This window comes from Mirounga angustirostris, unplaced genomic scaffold (genome assembly GCF_029215605.1).
Source record: "Mirounga angustirostris isolate CCGP_5_RB_7025 unplaced genomic scaffold, mMirAng1.0.hap1 SCAF_3, whole genome shotgun sequence".
NCBI lineage: Eukaryota > Metazoa > Chordata > Mammalia > Carnivora > Phocidae > Mirounga > Mirounga angustirostris.
In genome coordinates this window covers 188,925,945-188,948,444 of record NW_026991711.1, presented here as the reverse complement: position 1 = coordinate 188,948,444, position 22,500 = coordinate 188,925,945, and the positions used below count along the sequence as shown (strand labels likewise).

Below are 22,500 nucleotides of genomic sequence, written 5' to 3'. Positions count from 1 at the left end.
TAAGATTATTATCTTTTTTTTTCTGATTATCAGTAATACTCGTTTATTATAGAAATTTGGGCTACACAGAAATGGAGTAAAAGAAAAAATTAAAACCCCTCATTATCCTTTATCCCACTAATATTAACATTTTGGCATATTTCCTACTGGTGTTTTTAGGGATACACATATGTAATCACACCCCTGGGCATGAATGTGTGTGTGTGTATGTATGGGGTAATAATTATGGTAGCATCATGGAGAACTAGGACTTTCAGTCTTGGAAAATGGAGAGACACATAGCATTGGGGTAGTTGAGTAGAGCCTGTACTCCTGAATTTGAATCAGAAGAGTCAGAATGAACTTGATGTTTGTTTTTCAAAATTTTTTCTAGCTCTTTCCCCTAAAACAGCTTAGACACAGTGACCAACCTGGTGGGAGCAAGCACCCCAGCACCCAGATTGTGGTTGCTAAATACAGCTTCCTACTGGAAGGAATCAGGGCTTCTTGGAGTAGTGGCTGGGTCTGTATCTAGGTCAGGAACGTGTCAGGTGAGCCTGGAACATCTTATCCTGACAGAAGCAGTAACGCTAGCCAAGATTGCTGGGATCTGCGGAGAAACTCAGGAGCCAACTTGAAGAGGCTCCTGCTAGTCACAGATGAGACAGTTTGAGCCTTCGTGGGAATAATAATAAAACTGATTACTATGCATACTTAAAATCCACGAGTTCATAAGTGATCCTAAAAAGACCATCTTCACTGGTTACGCAGAGTGGATGCTGGGGAACCATAAGGAGAAGGGTCAAGCATTTATCCTGTGTTTCTTTTGGAAGCTATACTGCAGGGTAACCAGATAGATAATGAGAAGGTGTTTTGATAAACATATCTCAGCTAATAAATAAGATGAAAGAATTTTAAACTATTGCGGTTATTTTAACTCCTAATGAATTAATGTGTCTAAACAATGATCCGGAAAGACTGCTAACAATCCAAAAAGAGTAACACGCACACATTACAGTAGTTCAAAATGATACCCATGCTCTTCTTGCCAAAATAAAACAAAACGAAGTGGACCTGACCTCCTAGGTCTGAGGGTCCGTTTCTAAGAAGTACAGGGGGACAGAGGGGACGTGTTACCGCAGCCCAGGGCCACCGTCTGCACAGTCCTGAAGGGACTCGGGAGACAAGAGGGGCAGGTGCAGTGTGTGCACTTTTATTTGGCTCTTGGTACAAACCAGGAAAACCTTAGTTACAGTGTAAGAGAGACTAAGGGAAAGGGGGGCTGAGGGCAACTGGCTGACTCAGTCGGTGGAACGTGTGACTCTTGATCTTGGGGTTGTGAGTTGGAGCTCCATGTCAGGCATAGAGATTACTGAAAAAAGGTAGGGGAATATGAACACCAACTGGGTATTTGTTATTAAGGAATTCTTAAGTTTTTTAGATGTCGTAATTGTTTCAGGCTTATGTTTTTTAAAAGAATGTTGGTCTTTTTGAGATGAGTGCTAAATATTAATAAATGATATGATAGTTGACATTCTTGTCTCAAAGCACCTGGGGGCAGGGGGCGGGACAGGAAGTGGGTGGGAGCGTGGCGCACAAGACGGGCCACGGCAGTCACGGATGTTGGGTGGTGGCTTCCGACGGCTCACGTTTACCACTCTCTCTGCATGTGTTTGAAATTGTCCACAATAAAACATTAAAAAAAATTTTTTTTTCTACTTTTTGTTACCTGCTGTAAATATTTTCCTAGCTTTTCATTTAGCTTTTAACTTTTTGGTGCTTTTCATGTCAAAGACAGGAGGCCGCAGAACGTTTCAGAGGAGCAAAGTGTCTGTCTGTCTGCTCTCGAGCCCACTGCGGGCAGACTCACTCCCCTCCACGTGGCTGCGCCCCGTGAGCAGTTCTCCGTTGTCCTCTGACGCGATCGATGCCTCTCTGGGCCTTGAAACGCTTCTGTCACTTGGCTCAGGAAGACCCCAGCTCCTCACGGTCCCCCCACGTCACAGGCCCAGCCCTCCACAGTTTGTGCTCTTCTGTCTCCCTTAGACTGGACCCCGGCCCTGCACTCTGTGCCTGTGTGACCAGCTGCTCCTGGTTGTCTGATCGCCCTCCCCCTGCTGTGTGACCCCCGTCCTGGCTCGCGCGCACCTCACGTCTCCCTCGTCAGTCGCTGGTGGCAGCTCCATTTCTCTGCTCGCTCGGGCCAGACCACCAGGGAGTCATCCTCGATTCTTTTCTGTTTCACATCCAGGTTTTCAGGAAACCTCCCATCACAGTTCATCTAGGATCTGACCACATCTCATTCCCTCCACTGCCACACCCTGGTCACCTCTCCTCTGGATTATTCCAGCAGCTTCCTGACGGATCTTTTTCTTTCCAGCCTGGCATTTCCCCAGGGTCTGTTCTTACAGAGACGTTGAGTGGTCCCTTCCCTTCCTGTTCTCACAGCCCTCGTGTGCTTCCCCCTGTGTCTCGGGGTCCCAGCCAGAGGCCCCGAGCGCGTGCTCTGCTGAGCCACATCGGCCTCCATGCTCTGGTCCTCCCCAGCACACAGCTGAGGTGAATGCCCACCTGGTCGTTTTCTTAAGTAACGGAAGCTGTCCTCGGCTGCAGCCTTGCTCCCATGCCCTGTGTTTTACTGGATTGTGCTCTCGTTGCTGGCCTTTTCTAAACAACCTGTAGGTATATATTGAAGTCTTTTCTACTCTTAATCATACAAGTAATCATGGACTTATTCTTTAAACTCCAGTGGGGTGGGTTATAGCTAAAAATCCTCTTGATCCCCAGCCTACCCTAGCCCCTCAGCCAGACGTCTACATGGTCTCGGGATGGTGAGATCTGACCACACCAGCGAGCGTGTGTCCTTCCAGACCTTTGACGCACTCATACCGGCTCGGGGACAAATGAGCTGGACTTGTTCGTATGCTTTCTTTTAAATCATAAATGGGATCACACTGCATGTGTACTAGAACTTTGTTTCACTTCAAATTTAGAGAGGTCTTTTAAGACTATAGGGGTGCCTGGGTGGCTCAGTCGTTAAGCATCTGCCTTCGGCTCAGGTCATGATCCCGGGGTCCTGGGATCGAGCCCCGCATCGGGCTCCTTGCTCGGCAGGAAGCCTGCTTCTCCCTCTCCCACACCCCCTGCTTGTGTTCTCTCTCTTGCTGTGCCTCTGTCAAATAAATAAATAAATTCTAAAAAGAAAAAAAGAGTACGTATAAATCCATTCTATCTTTTAAGACCTCTCATAGTTTATAAAGTGTTCCTCTGTTCGTGGGTATTTTGATCCTTTGCTCTTTTTCTTACTCCAAGCAGTACAGTAGTAATCTTCCTTATTCTTGCTTCCTTCTGTGCTAGTGTAGTATAATTCAAGTTATATTTACTCTTGCCGTAGATTTATAGGTAGGCAAAAGAGTAGGTTTTCCCCCCAAGGAAGTTGGGAGTTTCTGATTTTTACTATTGTTATTTAAACTTCGGTTAGTCATGTGTCACTGTTGCTTTCTGCCGTGGGATCACCGCCGCACGGGTCTCTCCCTGAGTTTATAGGCAGCCAGTTGTATCTCTTGGGTGCTGTGTAAAGGCTAATCTCCTTTTGTAGGATTCAGAGGTTAATATAGATCTATGAAACCAGCCTAATCAGTCCTATCCGGTCCAAACCGCAGTGTTGGTCCTCATGAGCAGAAGGCTGACCCGGATGTGGGTGAGCCGCATCTATGTCTCGGATGCAGACACCTGCAACTTCTTCCCCCTCCTGGGTTGGCCCTTTTAGCTCTTAGGAAGCTGAGCTTCCTCAAATCATCTTAACTGTGTACATCCTTATCCCTGCAGGAATTATTAAATATAAGACAGATAGGCTCAGGGTCTAAAGGGGGCATCTCTCCCAATACTGTACCTCAGAAACAGAGAATTAATGAATGTGGTTTTTCTTTTTTTTTGAACAGTGTTTGAAGCTCATGCTGGAGAAGTCTGGCCTACCGGGTAAGTTCCAGACCATGACGATGTCACTTCTCTCTGTCCTAATAAGTTATAAGTTATGTCTTTATAATAAGGGCCTGATGACAGCCCTTCAGGTTTGTCTGCACACACACGGTGCATTCTCCTGGTTCCTGTGTGTGAGCGAACAGAAAGCTCGCCATGCATGAGCTGCTGCGAGTACAGAGAACCTAGACGGGCTCCAGCACAGGCTCAGAAGAGACGAAGCCAGGATTTCTGCCCTCTGGAATTTCCAGGCCCTTCGCTGATTTTTTTCTTTTTAAGCTCATGGATTCAGAATTTCAGTGCATTGCGTTTTCTGCCAGTGTTTCTGTGGTGTACATTAGGGAATGTAATAGGGAAAATCCAGGTTGTATTTGAAGTGGCTCCCCGGGGGGGAATCATGCGAGAGGGCTCCCAGGGGCGTCCCGCCGCGCTCCTTAGAGTGTTGGCTGTCAGCAGACTGCGCTGAGCTGAAACCTGAGGCGCCACTACTGGAAGGGAGGTTGCAGGCCTTGCACACAGGGCACCCTTCTAGGAGCCAGCAGGCCTCCGTGCGGGGACCAGCACCCATCCCCGTCCCACAGATGACAAGACAGAGGCCGAGAATGGTTCAGGGTTTACCCAGAGTTGTACAGCGAGTAGCTAAGCCTCTGCTTTCAGGACCCGCGTTCTTCCTTCCACGTTATGCTGCGAAGGAGGAACGGTGTTCACCTTTAACTTATTGGTGGGGTTTTGTTTTGTGTTTTAAACACACTTACAGGGGCACCTGGGTGGCTTAGTTGGTTAAAGCGTCTGCCTTCGGCTCAGGTCGTGATCTCAGGGTCCTCGGGTCGAGCCCCATGTCAGGCTGCCTGCTCAGCTGGGAGCCTGCTTCTCCTTCTCCCTCTGCCTCTCCCCCTGCTCGTGCTTTCTCTCTCTCAAATAAATAAAGTCTTACAAAAACACTTAGATTAAGTTAAATATTAATACAGTTCTTACTGCATTTAAAACTAGAACTAATGGTAAGAGAGGGCCTGCAAAGAACAGTATGGTAAGGATTTCAGATCTGTGTGGTCTGTGCGGGATCAGTATTAGATCTGTGTTTACTCTTTTGGCTGTAGCTTCTCTTGGCAGGTGGGGTGGCTGTTTATAAGACATTGCTTTTTTTTTCCCCAATAACCAGGATTTCCAACTTTTGCTCTATTCAGCTTCTGTCACCGCTTCAAAAAATTTCTTTCCCATTTCATCAGTATAGCAAGCATATTGAGAGAAGTCTAATTAAAGACTGTTTAACATTCATAAATGTTCATTTATACCAACTTCATTAAAATGCTATTTCAAAAACACTATTTTTGCTAGATTAACTGATAAGTGGATAGGAACAGTTTGGTTGTGCACATTATCAGTTGCTAAGACATATGAGCCTATACTTTCAACCAAGACCATGAAATAAAACAACTTCATGATGATTTTAGAAGAGATTCTGTGCCTAGACATACAGATATCTGTATTCTGTGTGATGTGTGTGCACGTGTAAATGATAGAAGTATAATGTAAACGTTATGTAATAGTAGCAAGTGTTAACCTGTTTGCAAGTAGCAGATCTTGGTGGAATAGAGAGGAAATTAACCAAACTGGAGGAACCACCTAATTTTTTTCATGCCTGGAAGAGAGAATTCGCTTTAAAAATTAGTTAATAGTTACTTGCTCAAATCCCATTTGATACTCGTTCATCCAGAAGGGTCATTACTGACAAACTCTTAAAAATATATTCTTAATTTTTTTTATCCTGATTTTGATTCTTTCACAGGAGACACGTGGCATTTACGAAAAATGGATTGGTGTTACGAAGCTGGAGAGCCTTTATGTGAAGAAGTAAGATTATTGTTACACATTTTGCTCTTAGAAATGACTGTGTTTGTGTTTCATGCATGATACTCACCCTCACCCCACTGGTGAATAAATTCTAGAGAAAACTTTAATTTTTTTTAGGATACAAAAGTCTGTACCTGGTAGGTCTTTGCTGAAGTCAGAGGGAAAGTCTTAGCCTAATGGGAACGTTTCTCATGTCTGTGTTAAGTCCTCTTTTGACTTGAGTATGTCCCTAGAAACAGTAGTTGCTCATGAGAAGGCAGAGAACTTCAGAGAACAAAAGACATTTGGAAACAATGTGAAGATACACTCTGAATTTTGAAACCTGAATATTTTCATCTCTGTAAGTTAATGATGGCAGAATTCATCTTACCAGCCAGTCACTTAGGCTCAGATCGAAACTGCGTCTCTAGATCCAGCCGGACTCTCCGGGTAGCCTTAGGAACAGTATTATCACAGGATAGTTGGACTCTGGTTAACCATCTTATTACTGATCCAGATAGCGTCACACCTACCGGTCCAAACCCGGGGGCTTAGAAGTGGTCCTAAGATGAAGCTCAGGGAGAAAGCAAGCTTAGGTACTTGCGGTCGGCCGCACTCCCCCGAGTCCTGTTGTGCCTGCCGTCCAGTAACGGCTGGTGGCATTGAGCATCAGCAGAAGGCTGATCTAGGCAGGAGGACTGGGCCTTCCCCCGCAACCGCTCTGTTGTCTGGGGCCCAGTGAGTCCGCGCCGAGAGGCACCTCTGAGGCTCGGCCGGGAAGCTGACTGCCCAGAGTAAGACGCAGACCTCAGACAATCCCCAAGACATAAGGTTTGGAGGTCAGAGTATGTGTCTAGTCGTGTGGTTTCTACATTTTCTTCTCTTCTAATTCCCAAATTGGAATCAAACAATTCACCTAAAACCAAACTTACTATCCTCAAAACTGGCTCCTCTTTGCAGAGATGATGCTGTTCCCCGGCCTGGTGTTTTCAGGCTGCAGTGCCGCTTCCCCTGCTCACCTGTGGTCCTTTATATTTGCTCTTGGCTTTTCCACTCCTCCCTGGCCCAGCTTTTTTCATCTTTTCTTTTTTTGGCCTCTACCTAAATTACACCCAAGTGGCTTCCCCAGGTCCGGTGTTCCCCACTTCAGTATATCGTGCATGCAGCAGCCAGACTGGTCTTTAAAAACCCCTTCTCAGAAAACTTGAGTGGCTTTTTTAAAAAGCAGCTAAAAATTCCTTTAGTTCACAGCCCTTCCATCTGTGACCACCCCTCCGATCTAGCTTCCTGTCTTGTTACTCTCCAGCTCGTACTCTGGTCTGTCTCGTCTCTTAACTCTCCCCCTTATTCTGGACTTCACCTTAACCCTGCTCTTCTTTTCATCAGAATTCCTTGTCGTTTCCTCTAGCTTTCCATCTCCAACCCAGCCTTCAGGCTTAACTAATATTTCGTCCTCTGTAGCTCCATCCTACTTTTCTCATCCCATCCATCTCCCTCTCTGCAGAGCCTTTATGATACTTCCGGTTCATACCCTATAACTTAATACAGAATGAGATAGTGTTATGTAGTGTCAGTTTATTTCCTGTCTCCTTGATACCTGCTTTATTTTTTCTTTCTTGAAAGGGTTATAGAGGTTATAGAGGTTTAAAGAAAAGATCCAGGGGTCTTGTTTCTTCCTGTCAGAAGTCATAAAGGAATTTCTGTTTCCCCAGGACGCAACCCTGAGAGAACTTATGATATGCTCTGGAGATACTTTGCTTTTAATTGAAGGAAAACTTCCCCCTCCGGTAAGGTTTTGTTTCTGATTGACATTTTGTAAATAACAGTTAGTGCTTCCTGATGACAAAGATGATATATTCTCCTTGTGGGGAAATACAGCCAGGCATGGAGAGTAGTGCTAGGATTTGGGGTGAGTTCTCTAATCAGACAGCTGCCATATTTCACATCTTTATAGATTTTCTTCTTATAAAATCAGTTGTATATACCGTTTTATTTCCTGCTTTTCGTATTTCATTTTTAAACCTGACTGCAGAATCCAAAACCAGTCATTGTATCCAGGGTGTGACTTACCACAGTTTAATTCACATACCCCCGGTGAGAAATTTAGCTTGTTTTAAATCTTTTGTTTTTACGCATCATACTTAAATAGAAATCCTCCTCAAGATTGTTCCAAAATCAAAATTAACAGGTCAGAGGTATGAACTTTTTAAAGACTAGATGCTAGCTCTGTGTTGCCACATTGTTTTCCCAGAAAGCCACACCAAACCGATAGCTCTGTGAGCTGCACACGAGAACACTCATTTCACTGCTCTTAAATAAACACTGCGGATAACCACTTTTTAAGACCATTCTTTATTAGGTTATTTTTAAGGTGGACACACGTAAAGATGAAAGTTTAAAAAATGACCCCAGATTCCAGCACTTAGATAACCACTGGCTTAGGATTAGGAAATTCAAAAGACATGGCAGGCTATAAAATGAAGAGAGTTTTTCCCGTTTTTTTTCTCTCCAGAGTGAGTCAGAATTAACTTACTTTCCTTTGTATATCCTTCCAAGAAAAGTTACGCGTTTGTATGCAGAATGTAAATATGTGCATATCCCTTTTAAAGTTCACACACAGGGGATCGTATTCTGTATGTTGTTTTACACCTGTTTTTATTCACTTCATGTATCTTGAGGATCTCCCCACATCCGCACACACAGGCCTACCTTATTCTTTTGCATCACTTCATAGAATTATATTTTATTCTGTGATGTTTAAAATTGACTTACTAATTGGTAATATTCATAATACGAAATTCGGAGTGTATAAAAAGCTGGGCCAGGAAAAGTAAGTATCCCCCCGCCCTTCAGCCCCTCAGTGTCCTCCCTCTGTAGGCAGCCAGTTTCCACTGCATCCTTCCAGAAGTACATACCTTGCAGTGTACCTGTGTGTATGTGCGTGTACATAGAACGTATATACGTTTGTATACGTACATATTTTTTTTACACAGATTATTTGCTAGACATCCTACTCTGTACCTCGCTTTTTCCATTAATATTTATCTCCATATGTATGTTGTGTTAGTACACATACAGGTATTTCATTCTGTTGGGTGGCTGTGGAATATTCCATTGTATGGAGGCACCATAATTTTTTCAGCCAGTCTCTTCAAGGATTTAGGTGGTTTCCAGTCTTTTGTTGATACAAATCACACTGCAAAAAATATATATATGCCATTTGGCATGTATGTATCTATAGGGTAAGTTCTAGAACTGAAACCACTTTGTCAAAAGTCCTGGCCTCCCGTAATGTAACTAGTCTTCTAAAGAGGGACCTTGAGGTTGGTTCGTGGGTTTTGCTACCATAAACAGTGTGCATTTATGGTTTTGTGTGTGGGGGCTAGTAGATCAGTTTTATTTCATGTAGTTTCTATACAGGAATCCAACTTAGAGCAATAGGTTCCTGCTTCTTTATAAAGTTCCTGTAGGAACTTTAATGAGTGAAAACTGCCGCTGACTGGAGCATTGTGCTGGTGGTGCCCTTACCAGGCCTGAAATTATTTGTATAGTTTGTTCTGTCCGGTGTTTTGATACTTCGTTTAGACTTTTCACTGATTGTAGTAAGATACTACAAACTAGTATATTTACGAAGATACTTCTAAGCAAAGAACCCTGAGTCCCAATCATCCCAAAGACTAATTTTTATGACCTTAAATTTTTGATTGTAAAAACAATAAGCAGGTATAGTACATGGCAGTTAATACATCTAAAAGGAGAAATAATAAATTCAGGAACATTTGCTGTTACCAAGATATTTCTCTCTCTGTGAAAGTAGAAATTCAGTTAATCCGTGTACCTCACAACAGTTAGAAATGCTCCATTCTTCAGGGTTTCCTGAAGGTGCCCGTCTGGTGGTACCAGCCTTGGGGGCCCACGGGTCACTGGAAGAGTCATCCGGACCAGAGGACCGGTACCCCTTCTCCAGGTGGGGTCTGGAGGGCTGCTTCCACCCAAGGTGAGAACAGAATTGTAGCAGCCGGCATGTCATGAAGAATAGAATGGCTGCTTCCACTCTGAGAGGCCGATGAAGTTTGTGTCTTAAGTGTAAGGTTGAAAAATCAAAACCTATTAAAACCATAGAATGCTTCTCCCTGCCGCTCCCCCTGCTTGTGCTCTCTCTCTCTGTCAAATAAATAAATAAAATCTTTAAAAAAAAAAAAGGAAAAAAACACAAATTAATTTCCTTCCTAACTAAATGAACAGAATATATTTATGGTAGGACCGACTTTATATATTTTTTTCTGTTTATTATGTTTCACTTAATTAGCCTTTTTAGTGCCTTGAAGTAACATACACTTAATATTTCTTTTTACCTTTTAAACCTCAGTACTGAAATTAACATAAGTGAGTCACATTTTTATCCCTTTACTGTCAAGCTAGGGTTATCTGTGTAGAGCAGTAAAATACTTCGTATTGAATTACCTGTGAAATTGGCATTAAGTTTTTTTGTTTGTTTGGGTTACATGAGACAGGCACTAATTCTAAAAATACTTTGGTGGTAGAATAATAATTACATGTACAATTGCATATAAACTTAAAAAGCAATGTCTTTCTCCATGAAAGTAAACAGTTCATTTTTTGATAGTCCTTCTATATCACAACATCTGGGAAGTAGTCTTTCATTCCTGAGTTTCCTAAAAGTATCTTCCAGGTGGTGCCAGCTCATGGTGTCCTTAAGACAGAAGAACCACTCAGGAAGAGAGCTTTTTCACTTGATTTACTTCATCTAATTTCTTAGTTATGTATTAGCAGTGTGCCTAGCAATCAACAGAGCAAAAATGAGTGAAGTTATTCTGAATTTTAAATTTGGTTACCAATTTTTATATCTAGAATTTTAGATAAGAGAACATTTTGTTTTCACCTTTTAAAAGTAAATGTAGAAAGTCCTTCTTATTGTCAATGATTCTTTCGGTCGTAAACATTTATTGGCCGTTTACTGTGTGGCAGCCACCATCCCAAGCACTGGAGAGACAAACAGGATAGATCCCGTTTCTTGAATGGGGCTGTGCTAAAACTGTAACACCCAAAACACGGTGTGTGTTTCAGAAGTAGGAAGTCAATACAGTCCACACTCCTTTCTGACACCTGCCTCTGTCCTCTGTAGGCGCTCCTGGTGACCTGCACGGGGAGGTTTCCCTCCGCTACTTGGGGGACCTCGAGATCTCCGAAGATGCCACCGTGGCAGAGCTGAAGTCCCAGGTCAGGCTTCTTCCTGTGGCACATGGTAGTGGTGGCCCGGCTTCTTCCAGTGAGATATTAATAATACCTTCTTCTATTTCCTTTTCCCTCACTTGCAGTCTGTTCTGATAGGGCATGTGTTCTGTGCCACGTTCAGTGGTAAGTACCCGGCAGGCACGCCCGCATTCGGCTCACACAGCCCTGGTGCTTGTTTCTGCCACTCGTCCTGTGGCTGTCATGTGTCCCCACTCAGACGGGCATGCTGTGCGCTTTCATTTGAATTCCTCCTCGGTGACTTGCAGCTTATGTTCATTTTGATTTCTACGGGAAACATGATGTATTGACACATCCGTAAAGCATTCACTTTACTCCTTTATTTACATTGTTTTTGTATCATTGTGATCCATGTGTTAAATGTTTTCAGTTTAAAGATGTGTCCTAGGATGTGTAACAAGATACTATATCCTTTTCTTACATATTCACATTCCTAGTGAGAGAGAGTGTTAGGTCCAAATGGAAAGGCTGAGCTGCGTAGGACACAGAATGCTTCAGAAGCATCTTACTGTCGTCGGGGCGCACAACGCGAGTTATCAGCCGTCGATATTGGATTTTCCTGTGTGTGCACAGCGTTTGAGATAACCTTCCTCGAAAGAAGCAAATGGTTGCCATGAGACAATGGCAATTAAAAAAACAGATTTTTTTTTGTATTGGATTGAGAAATACAAAATTGCTGTTTTCGGATAAAAAATGAATATTGGCCATTTTATATATTACAACCTCAATCTATAAATAGCTACCTGCCCTGCACACCGAGTACAGAAGTTTAGGCACAGCAGTCGCGTCCAAAGATTCCGGGACACTTCAAATGGAAGTTCTTTCACTGACAGAGCCAACTTTGAAGAACTATACTAGCACTAAAGAAAGTGGAAGGTGAACCCCCGTTTTTCGTTAGAGCTCTTGCGAGTTATACTCACATAGAAATTAATTTCTAAGTTTCACTTTCTGAAATAGGATTTAAAAGGAGCTTTTGGCTCATTGGGAAATCCACTTATCCCTCAAGCTGGCTTCCCCAGAGAGGAAGACAGAAGTGACTGGATGGATTTCATTTAAGAGACAGCCCTGGGATGTTTTTTTTAATAGAGTTTATCATTCCTCGAGGCACTCCTCCCTCTGACGTCCCTGTGTAGTGCTTCGTGTCTTCCTAAAGCAGTGTGTGTGTTCAGAGAGCTTCTTAAACCATTGGAGAAATGTCGTTTCCTTTCTAGGCCATGACCTTGTCCTCCTCCTCGGAGTTCGTCATCCCCTCCCCAGCCTTCCTCAGAGCCTGGACCGTGGAGAGCCAGCGCCCCGGCAGGCTTTTACGAACCAACCGGCAGCAGCTCAAGTAGGTTCCTCGCGGGAAGCGCCGTCTTTCCTCCGCCGCGAGGGCCCGGCAGGGGGGAGTCGGGCGGCCTGCTGTCGGCTGGATGACTCTTCCGGTCACACACTCTGGGCCTTTCATTTTCCATATTAAGCATAAATGTAGCTCCGTGTATTTTTACTATGCTTCAGATACCATGAACGAAATGTTGAATTTTTCGAGCTTTATTGGGATATAACTGACGTACAGCGCTGCGTATGTTTAAAATGATTGCCGCCGTTTTGCTAGCCAGCCCCTGGGTAGCGTCACGTAATTACCGTTCCTTTGTTGTCATAAGAACATTCAAGATCTACTCTCTGAACAACTTTCCAATCTGTAACACGGTGTTGTTAACTGTAAGCACCATGCTGGACATGAGAGGCTCTGAACTTACTTCTCTTGTAACTGGAAGTCTGGCCTCTCTGACCAGCATCTCCTTTCCTCCACCTCACAGCTCCTAGAAACCACCATGTACTCTCTGTTTCTATGAGTTTGGCCTTTTTAGATTCCACATGTATGTGAGATCATACAGGATTGGTCCTCCTCTTCACACTTCACTATTAGTCTAATGCCCTCAAGGTCAGCCATGTTGTCACAAATGACAGGATGTCTCCCTTTCTCGTGGCTGAATGATACTCCCCCCACCTGCCTGTCCATCCATCCATCCATCCATTGACGGACGGTGCTTGGGTTGTTTCCATGTCTTGGCTGTTGTGAACAGTGCTGCTATGAACATGGGAGCGCAGATAGCTCTTTTGAAATTGTTTTCATTTCCTTCAGATACAAACCCAGAAGTGCTAGGTCATATGGGTAGTTCTATTTTTAAATTTTTGAGGAACCTCCAAAAAATTGGCTTCACCAATTCACATTCCTACCAGCAGTGCACAAGGGTTCCCCTTTCCTCCATGTCCCTGCCAACATTGATCTCGTCTTTTTGGTGCTAACCATTCTGACAAGGGGGAGGAGGTCTCTCACTGTGGTTGTGATTTGCACTTCTTTGATGATGAGTGACGGTCATGTACCTGGGGGCCATCTGTAGATCTTCTTTGGAAAAGTGTCAGTTCCTCTGCCCACTTTTTTAATGGTACTGTTTGGGGTTTTTTTGCTCTTGAGCTGCATGGGTTCTTTACTAATCCTCTATCACATGATTTGCAGATTTCTTCACCCATTTCATAGGTTGCTTTTTCATTTTGTTGATGGTTTCCTTTGCCGTGCAAAGGCTTTTTAATTTGATGCAGTCCCACTTGCTTATTTTTCCTTTTCTTGTCTTTCCGTTTGGTATCAACTCCAAAAAATCATTGCCAGGGCCACTGTCAAGGAGCTTACCTCCTGTGTTTTCTTCTAGGCGTTTCATGGTTTGGGGCCTTACAGTCTAGTCTTTAATCCGTTTGAGCTGATTTTTGGGTATGGCGTAAACTAGCAGTCCAGCTTCATTCTGTCCCATGTGGCTGACCAGTTTTCCAGCACCATCTACCGAAGAGACTGAGACTGTCTGTTCCCCGTTGTGTGCTCTTGGCTCCTTTGTTGTAAATTCATCAGCCATATGTGCATGTTTATTTTTGAGCTCTGTTCTTTTCATTGATCTTTGTGTCTACTTTTACGCCAATACCATACTGTGTTGATTACTGTAGTCTGAAATCAAGAAGAGTGATGCCTCCAGCTTTGTTCTACTTTCTCAAGATTGCTTTGGCTCTTTGGGATCTTTTGTGGTTCCATACAAACCAATACAATAGGATTGGTTTCCTATTTCAGTGAAAAATGCCATTGAAATTTTGATGAAGATCGCATTGAATCTGGAGATCACTCTGGGTAATGTGGGCATTTTAATAATATTCCAGTTCATGAACATGGACTATCTTTCCATTTCTTTGTGTCTTCAGTTTCTTTCATCAATGTCTTACAGCATGTAGATCTTTCACCTCCTGGGTTAAATTTATTTCTGCATATTTTTTTTTTTGATGTGCTTATAAATAGGACTGTTTTCTTAATTTGTTTTCCTCATAGTTCACTGTTAGTGTATAAAATATTAAGTGATTTTTGTATCGTGATTTTGTATCCTGCAACTTTACAGAATTTATTTAGTTCTTTGGTGTTTAGGGTTTTCTACATGGACTATCATGTCATCTGTAAGTAGAGGTAGTTTTACATTTTCCTTTATAATTTGATGCCTTTTATTTTCCTTGTCGAATTGCTCTGGGTAGGACTTCAGTAGCGCGTTAAAGAGTGGCGAGAGCGGGCATCCCTGCCTTCTCCCTGTGGTGGGGACAGGCGTGCAGACTTGCAGCGCTCAGTGGATTAGCTGCTGGTGTCTGGCCTTTATTGTGTCCAGTTAGGTTTCTTCTCTACCCGGTTTGTTCAGTGTAGTTGTCATGAGAGGATGTAGAATTTTGTCAAATGCTTTTCCTTCATCTGTTGAGATGATGATTTGATTTTTTTTTTTTTAGTCCTTCACTTTGTTACTGTATCACAGTGATTGATTTGCAGACATTGAACCACCCTTGAGTCCCCGGAATAAATCCTACTTGATCGTGATGTAGGAGTTGGATTTGGTTTGCGAATATTTTGTTGAGTGTTTTTCCATCTATACTCAGCGGGGATATTGGTCTGTAACTTTTCTTGTAGTACCCTTGTCTGGTTTTGGTATCAGGATAACCCTGGCCTTGTGATGGCTCTTCTGTCTTCTGGAAGAGCTGGGGAAGGATTGGTATTAATTCTTGAAATGTTTGTTAGAATTCACCAGTGAAACCATCTGGTCCTGGACTTCTCTTTGTTGGGAGGTATTTGATTACTTACTCAGTTCCCTTACTAGTAATTAGTCTGTTCAGATTTTCTATTTATGACTTAGTGCCTTCCAAGATCTATCCATTTCACCCAGCTTGTCAGCATCTACTTGTTCATAGTAGTCTCTCAGATTTTGAGTGTTCTTACTCACTATAATCTTTTGCTTAAAAAAGAAAGCTTAGTATTTTTCCCAAAAAATCTAAAAAATTAAATATATCACTCAGTATTATTTTGTTTCATTTCTTTTATCAGGGAATACAAACTGGGAAGGAAAACTGAGATCTGCTTAGAGCTCCTTCAGAAAGAAGAAAATTTGGGGTAAGTCAGACCCGCTTCTGTGTCCTTGTCTTATCATGGTGCGTAGTTTCTTGAAAAACCTAACAGTATGCTCGGTAGTAAAGGGTTCGTCCCCACTGCCTGAGCCGCACGGCAACTTAAACCAGACTGTGTTCTACAAATGCGTTTGTGCGTCTGGCATCTGGGAGTTGGAGCTCATCTTTCCATGAAAACCGTGAGTCACAAATGCATATTGACTCCATAATGATCTCAAAGTGTAAGCAAGATGCTCCTTCCCAGCCCTTATCTGTGCCTCGAGACAGTCTGTTCTCAGCACCTGTCCCCGCCCCCTTACCCTGCTTCTCGTCACACCACCTGACGTCGGAGATAGCCGTGTGTGACGTAAGTTCTGCACTCGCTGCTCTGTCCCCACTACCTGTGTCGTAGTCAAGCCTTCCTATTTCTTTTTTCATTATACGAAACTCTTGTATAAGACCTTCTGTCAGCATCACCAAACAGTAAGGTTGCCTCTACCTGATGTGACGGAAATACCATTCCTGCTGCTGTGTAGGAACCAGGAGCTCTCCTTCAGCCCCGTCTAACCCTCACTTAACCCCACTGCTTTTATAAAAGTGCGTTCTCACAGGAAACTGTATTACCAGGAATTGTTTCCTGGAGGGGGATTTCTGGATCAAACTGGTATGGACATTTTAAACTTCTTAAAACTGCTCGGTTCCTTTCCAGGTACGTTATTCCAGTTTATGTTCGCACAAGCAGTGTTCCTGAGTATTTACTTCACCCTCAAACCAACACTGAATATTTTCATTGTTTAATTGTTTGCTAAATTGATCAATGAGGAAATGGTTATGTTGTCTCATTTGCTTCGGTGCGTTGATTGCTAGCAAGAGCAGGCATTTTTCTCAAAAGCTTATCATTTTTTGTAAAGGGGTCTCAGAAAAGTCGAATTTGTGAGAGCTTTCTGAAACAATGACATTGACCCTTTGTCCCGTTCTTGTAAGCGGTGTCCCTTTGAAGACCATGCAGGGCACTTGTTTGGCCCGCTCCCGCCCAGCCAGGCCTGCTCTCTCCCTGGGGCCGTTGCCTCCGGTGGTTCCTTTTCTCCCATCGATGTCACCCTTTCTTTTGGTAAAAGCACCCCTGTAACCGAAATATAACTGAAATCCAGCATGTAAAATCGCACACGGTCTCAGCAGCCTAGACGCACATACACGCTTTCCCTTCTCCCTCCCCACCTTCCGGCTGGCGCCTCCTGTCCTGTAACCGGCTCCATACATCTGACTTTCTGCCGGGCCCCCCCTTCCAGCACTGAGCCCTCGCTTGCTTCTCCCTGGCCACCCCACCGCAGCTAACGGAGCTTTTGGTTCTGAAAGCAGCCTCTCCTGGGGCGCAGCTGTGGGTCAGGGCAGAAGGAAAGCAAAGTAGAGAAGAGGGTTAGCGGGTCTGGGGACAAATCTGTCCTTCTAAAAACCAGAAGAGTCGGAGTCGAGGGGAAGCTTCGCCCATCACGTTTCCCCCATGGTTACTGCGAACTTACTCTGTTTGTTTCCCGGCACAGCCCCCAGGACGTGGTGCTAAGGACGCAGATGCGCCTCCCCGGCGAGAGGGCCTACGCCCCGTGCGTGGACCTGGTGTGGGACACGGCCCGAGGCTGGACGGCTGGCTCCCTGAGGCAGCGAGTCGCCCACTTCTGCTCTCTTCCCGTGGAGAAGATTGAAATTGCCAAGTACTTCCCCGAAAAGTTTGAGTGGCTTCCGATATCGAGCTGGGTAAAGTTGCAGGCTTTCTCCGGGACACTGGGCCTTCCTGGCATAGTGAATGGGTTAAGGGCCATTTTTCACACATAGGGAACTTAGTAAGAATGTGAGTTTTCTTTATTCAAGATGCTTGATTTTTCTATAGAACCAGCAACTTACCAAGAGAAAAAAGAAGAAAAAGCAAGATAATTTGCAGGGGGCGCCTTATTACTTGAAAGACGGAGACACAATTGGTATTAAGGTAAGTTATTTAACAGCAAATTTACCACTTCAGTAAAACACCAGGATCACTGACTTTACAGAGAAGTTGTATCAAATCTTCAAGGTTCAGATAATCCTGTCTTCCGTACATTGTTTCAGAGAACGGAAAACGAGGGAAAGCCAGACCGCTCATTTCATGAGGCCAGTAGAACCTCAGTATCAAAACCTTAATCTTGGGTTGGACTTGCATGAAAATGCTTTTGAAGTTTTATCCCAAAGTGCATTGCTGTAGGTTTGGGGTAGGTCCTTGCATCAGGCTAAGACTTTCCTTCCCTGCCTAGTTTGCTCTTAAGTTTTTTTTTTTTTCTTCCAATCCTGAGTGAGCACTTGCCATATAAAATTCCCGCTGTTTCTACACCTGTTGGATGAGCTCTCTGGCTGTCCGTCTTTAGTGTGGTGTCTGTTACATAAGGTGACAGAGCCGTCCTTGCCTGCCGTAGGTAAGCCTACTTTGTCACGTAGCGGTATTTGTATATCAAGAATTAATAAGTTTAATCCTTGATTTAAGGATTAAATTGCTAATCGATATTTTCACACCAAGGAATAAGCATTCCCTTAACCATCACTTCAGCACTGTGCTAAACCGGGTGGCATGAGCCTCCTCCCCCCAAAGAAAAGTAAATAAACGTTGAGAGAGAAATAGAGGAGATTCTCAAAGGAAAGCGTAAAGCCGTTCTCTGTGCAGGAGACCGTACGGACAGCCTGGCGCCGGTGTCCCCCCGTCCGTAAGACCCAGGGTGCAGCGCGCACAGCCGGGGAAGGGGACAGGTGGGGGCGTCTCTGGAGCACCGGGCGTGACAGCACCAACTGGGAAGAATGGTGGCCCTCGGGACGGGGGCAGTCACGGTCAGTACGCTGGAGCTCCGTGGGAGCGTGCAGACAGCGCGTGACTGAGTGTTGAAAACAGTCGAAAACAGCGGGGCCCCTCACCGCGAACGTAAAGCCTGTAACATGCTGAGCGTCACGGAGGGTCACGCTCCCGGGTAGTCGTCAAGGCCCGGGGAGGACGGGAACGAGAGTGCTCACCCCTGCGGAATGGCAGAAGGCCAGCGTTTGAATCTGTGGGTTTTCGTTGAAAAATGAAGCAAGTAGGGTCGAAGCTTAATACTGTTAATAGCGAACTTCCACTGAGCGTTTTTTTCCTGTACGGAGCACCACGCGCATCCACACGCGTAGCTCCATCGAACTCCCAGGACAACAGTGGGAGGGGCGGCTGTCTCGGGATGGGGAGGTGACGTGCCACGCTGAGGACCCGGGTGTCTGTCCCGTTACCTCTACGTTCTTCGTAGCGTTCGACGCTTTTTAGAAAGCACAGCACACACGGCTGCTGGAATACAAACATACGCACCTTTGATTGGAATAGAGGTCCGCACGGTTGTTACGTTCTTCTCCCCTGGGAGCCATGTGTGGACGCAGCAAGACCCTCCCGCGGCTCCGCGGGAGCCGGTCGCCTCTCCCAGAGGCACACGAGGGAGGTGATGAGTCCTTCCTAGGGCGCCGCTCGGGGGCGCCGCTGGCTGAGGCAGGCCTGGGGGCGGCCCGTGTTGATGGGGGATGACATCGTGTATGAAACCGACTACGAGCCCCTCAGGAGACCGTGGGGGTGGCCTGCATCTGCAGAGTCCCGTGGCGACAACCGCAGGGGAGGCCAGGGGGTTAGCAGCCCAGGCTCACGGGGTAGCTGTGGACACGGTGACAGTGCTCCGCCAGGGGTGGCCCCGTGCCGGCTCTCCATGCGGCCTTGGTGGCCGGAGGCAGAGATCCGAGGGCTGGCAGAACATTCCGGTGCCGGCTCTTCGTGCCCCCTGCTGAGCTGGTTCCCGGCACTGGGCTCATCGGTGTCGGTTGTTTAGGTAAATTCGGACAGCCTCAGGATGAGGTCTTTTTTACGTATATCTTAAATGTAGACTGAAAGGATGTCTGAAAACACCGTTCATTCGTTGTTTTGAAATGTAGAATCTCCTGGTTGAGGATGACGAAGACTTCAGTACAGTCGCAGATGACCTGGGAAAGAAAAGGTACTGTCCCGGCTCTCACGCACGCAGCTGCTTCTGGAAGCCCCCGGGACGCCCTTGATGGCCGCTCGGAGCGCTGCTTTCCAGACGCGCTGGAAAGAAATGCAGCGTGGGGGGATTCGGTCACCCCCTAACCGGGCTTTCAGGGAACCTGGACAGGACACGGGGTGACCGCTCACTGTGAGGAAGCCCCCCGACCCCAGTCTTGGGAGCTTCCTTCCTGCCCTCTCAGCCCCTCACCACCTGCTGGGTCTTCTTCGGACCCCAGCGCCCTCCGCTGTCCGTCACCTGAACGAACGAGCACTTGCGATCACTCGTGCCCCAGCCGCTCCCTCCTCTGCCCGCCCGCCCGCCACCCTCCGTCCAGCCGGGGGTCCTCCACAGGCACGCCCAGCCCACGGCCCGTCCTTCGGCTCCCTCCTCACTCTGCCTGTGGGGACTCCCTCCTTCCTCTTCGGCACATAGCCCAGCCCTCTCCCCTGGCTGCGGGCCACATCCACCTGCCAGAATCTGCCAGAACATTCCACCTCTATCAGTCCTTCGAACTCCACGTGCCTGGACCTGGCTCTCACCCCTGTATCCACGTACCCCCCCACCGCAGGCCACACTAGGGCTGCCCCTGTTCTCCTTACCTGCTCCCTGCCTCCAGTCTCCTGAAATCTTAGTCCTCAGTCAGCTTCTGGTGGGGGCGGGGGGTCTTCTTCCCTGAGTTACTGCAGTAGCCCCTGGTATGCACACCCGCCGGACCTCGCCCCTCCTCGCCCCTCCGCTGCCTCAGTCCAGCGGGGCCACAGAAAAGGGCCTGAGGAAGAGCGGGCCAAGGGGGAAGGAGGGTCACTCGGGCGAGCACAGCCGTAGCCAGTCATGGGGCTGGACGTTTCATGTGTGCGCGTGCGTGTGCACGTTCTGTTGTGATTCAGAAGGTACGCGGCGCCTGGGTGGCTCAGTCGGTTAAGCATCCGACTCTTGGCTTTGGCTCAGGTCCTGATCTCAGGGTCGTGGGATCGAGCCCCACGTCGGGCTCTGCACTCAGTGGGGGGCCTGCTGGAGATTCTCCCTCTGTCCCCCCCTTCACTGTCTCTCAAAAAAATAAGAGGTGAAGGTATGCTCTGCTTTGAGACCTTTTCACCTAGCAGGTCGGAAAGGACCCCAAGTCTGACCCGCCATGTGGACAGGGTGCAGGAACCCACTCCTGACTTGGGGTGGCCGGGGGGGCGAGGTATAAATTGAGGTCTTCCGACTGAACAGTCTGGAAATGCCTGTCAGCTGCAAACACGTCCCTGTGGCCTGTTCTAACTTGACGGGAGTCCTTCCAAAGCCCTTGGCCAGGTGAGGCCCGCAGTGGCCAGGTTTGAGTCGGTGACCCCCTCTTGTGTCTCCCACAGCCAGGAAGCCCTTCGTGTGCAGAGCAGTGACCTTTCCTCCAATGCCAGGACGCCCGGCCGGCCCCGTGCCCCAGAAGCTTCTCTCTCCATCCACGTGGGGAGTTTCAGATAGCGCGGGGGGCGTGCGGGCAGGCGTGGCGGTTTTCTGCCTTCTGCAGACACGGACTCCGAGTCCTGCCCTTGGTCACCAGCAGGGGCCTCCCCAAGTGCACGTTATCCAGGGGCTGACCCCGACCCCGGCCGCCGTTCGTAGAGGAAAACTCGCTAGTTTTGCATTAACCGCGGGCACGGATAAAATGGCACAGCGCTGAGCCCGGACCCGTCTGCCGCGTGAAGCCCCCACGTTGCCCCTTCCGGCCTTACCCTGCTCGCGGGAGGCCTGGGGGCCTGAGCGGACGACGGCTCCCGGCGGGCGGGCTGTTTGCGGCCCCTCGGCGCGCCAGCCCCCTGCGGTCTGGGTGGAGACGGGCTCTGAAGCCCCCGCCGCCTTTCCCGCTGAAGGACGGGGACGCGCGGCTCGGCGCGTCCTCGGCTGCAGCTGCGCGGCCGGCGGCCGTGACCGCAACCCTCGGTGCCTGGAGGCCCGGTGGGGGCGGCCGAGCCAGCGCGGCCTGAGTCGCCTCCGCGCCGGAGGCAAGACGTACACCGGACGGTGTTCCTCCCCCCAAGCACGGCGCGCGCCTGTTCCCGGGCCGGCCGACGGCGCCGGGGCGGGCGGGGGGGGGCTCGCGGCCTCAGAGTCCGGCCGGGCCGCAAGCAGGGCTCCTGGCGGGGAGCCCTTCGCTCTCCTAGGCCGGGCGAGGCTTCCGAGCCGGCAGGACAGCCGTGCGCCGGGGTCCCGGCCGCGCCACGGCCCCGGCGGGCGCGGTGCGCGTGGTGGCGCCCCGGGTTGAAGGGCCGCGGCCGCGGGGGGCGGGGTGCAAGCCGCCCGGTGCCTTTGCTCTGAGCGAAGCCCCTCGGTCTGCCCCTTCGCCTTACGGAGGCCGCGCCTCCAAGGACCCGGCCGGGAGCCTCGGGCGGCTCTGCGCGCCTTCGCTGTGGGCAGGGGGGGGGCCTCGGGGGGCTCTAAGTTTGTTACCCCTTAGTTCCTCGGGTCGTGGCCTCCCCGTTTCTGCACCAACTGTTGCACGTTCTCCTTGGCTCCCCCCCCCGCCCCCAAGTGCACTTCAGATGCTAAATAAACGTTTATTCTTCCGAAATACCGTATTGGCGCTGCCTCAGAAATAACAAGTATGTTTGGGTGAATTCAGACTCCGCGGGAAACTGTAGCGGAAGACACTGGAAGGGACCTGGTTTTCTGTTCTTTCTAGGGAAAGAGCAGTGGCGGGGGTAGTTCATTACCGAAAGCCTTTCTTCCACTAGGACCTTTTTCTGGCAAAAAAAGCGGGGGGAGCACAAGACTTTCCGGATGATCGAAAACCATGGCTCCGCAGATGCCCGTGTCTCTCTGGAAGGCACTCGGCCGTGAAGGACCAGAGCGCGCGCCCCCGCCCCTGCGCGCCCCGCTCCTCCCGGCCTGTGCTCCGCCGCAACCGCGCAAAGCCCGGCCAGTGAGCGAGCCCCCAGATTCACTCACCTCCCGAGGCGCCGTCAAGCGAGGA

General features: G+C 47.7%; 1 protein-coding gene and 1 long non-coding RNA gene across 11 annotated transcripts in view; one reads left to right on the top strand and one right to left on the bottom strand.

The window, feature by feature from the left end:
• Positions 1 to 22,500, top strand: part of USP40 (ubiquitin specific peptidase 40) — an 89,523-nt gene that overhangs the window by 55,395 nt on the left and 11,628 nt on the right. For 2 of the 10 annotated variants that reach the window (XM_064587267.1, XM_064587266.1), the window contains exons 22-31: positions 3,921 to 3,957; positions 5,744 to 5,808; positions 7,500 to 7,574; positions 9,658 to 9,784; positions 10,934 to 11,028; positions 12,273 to 12,391; positions 15,440 to 15,505; positions 17,040 to 17,250; positions 17,384 to 17,479; positions 18,185 to 18,664. In XM_064587267.1, the coding sequence (XP_064443337.1) occupies positions 3,921 to 3,957; positions 5,744 to 5,808; positions 7,500 to 7,574; positions 9,658 to 9,784; positions 10,934 to 11,028; positions 12,273 to 12,391; positions 15,440 to 15,505; positions 17,040 to 17,250; positions 17,384 to 17,479; positions 18,185 to 18,400 (1,107 nt within the window). In that variant the 3' untranslated portion in view covers positions 18,401 to 18,664. Of the gene's footprint in view, positions 1 to 3,920; positions 3,958 to 5,743; positions 5,809 to 7,499; positions 7,575 to 9,657; positions 9,785 to 10,933; positions 11,078 to 11,126; positions 11,167 to 12,272; positions 12,392 to 15,439; positions 15,506 to 17,039; positions 17,251 to 17,383; positions 17,480 to 18,184; positions 18,708 to 19,455; positions 19,518 to 20,899; positions 22,099 to 22,500 lie in introns of those variants that run through there. The other 8 variants (XM_045867691.3, XM_064587268.1, XM_054505942.2 and 5 more) reach the window with 8 other exon arrangements.
• LOC135363928 (uncharacterized) lies at positions 8,124 to 20,900 on the bottom strand. Its single transcript, XR_010410352.1, has 2 exons — positions 20,147 to 20,900; positions 8,124 to 19,606 (listed from the first exon to the last, which is right to left on the bottom strand). It is a non-coding gene; the product is annotated as an uncharacterized LOC135363928 (long non-coding RNA).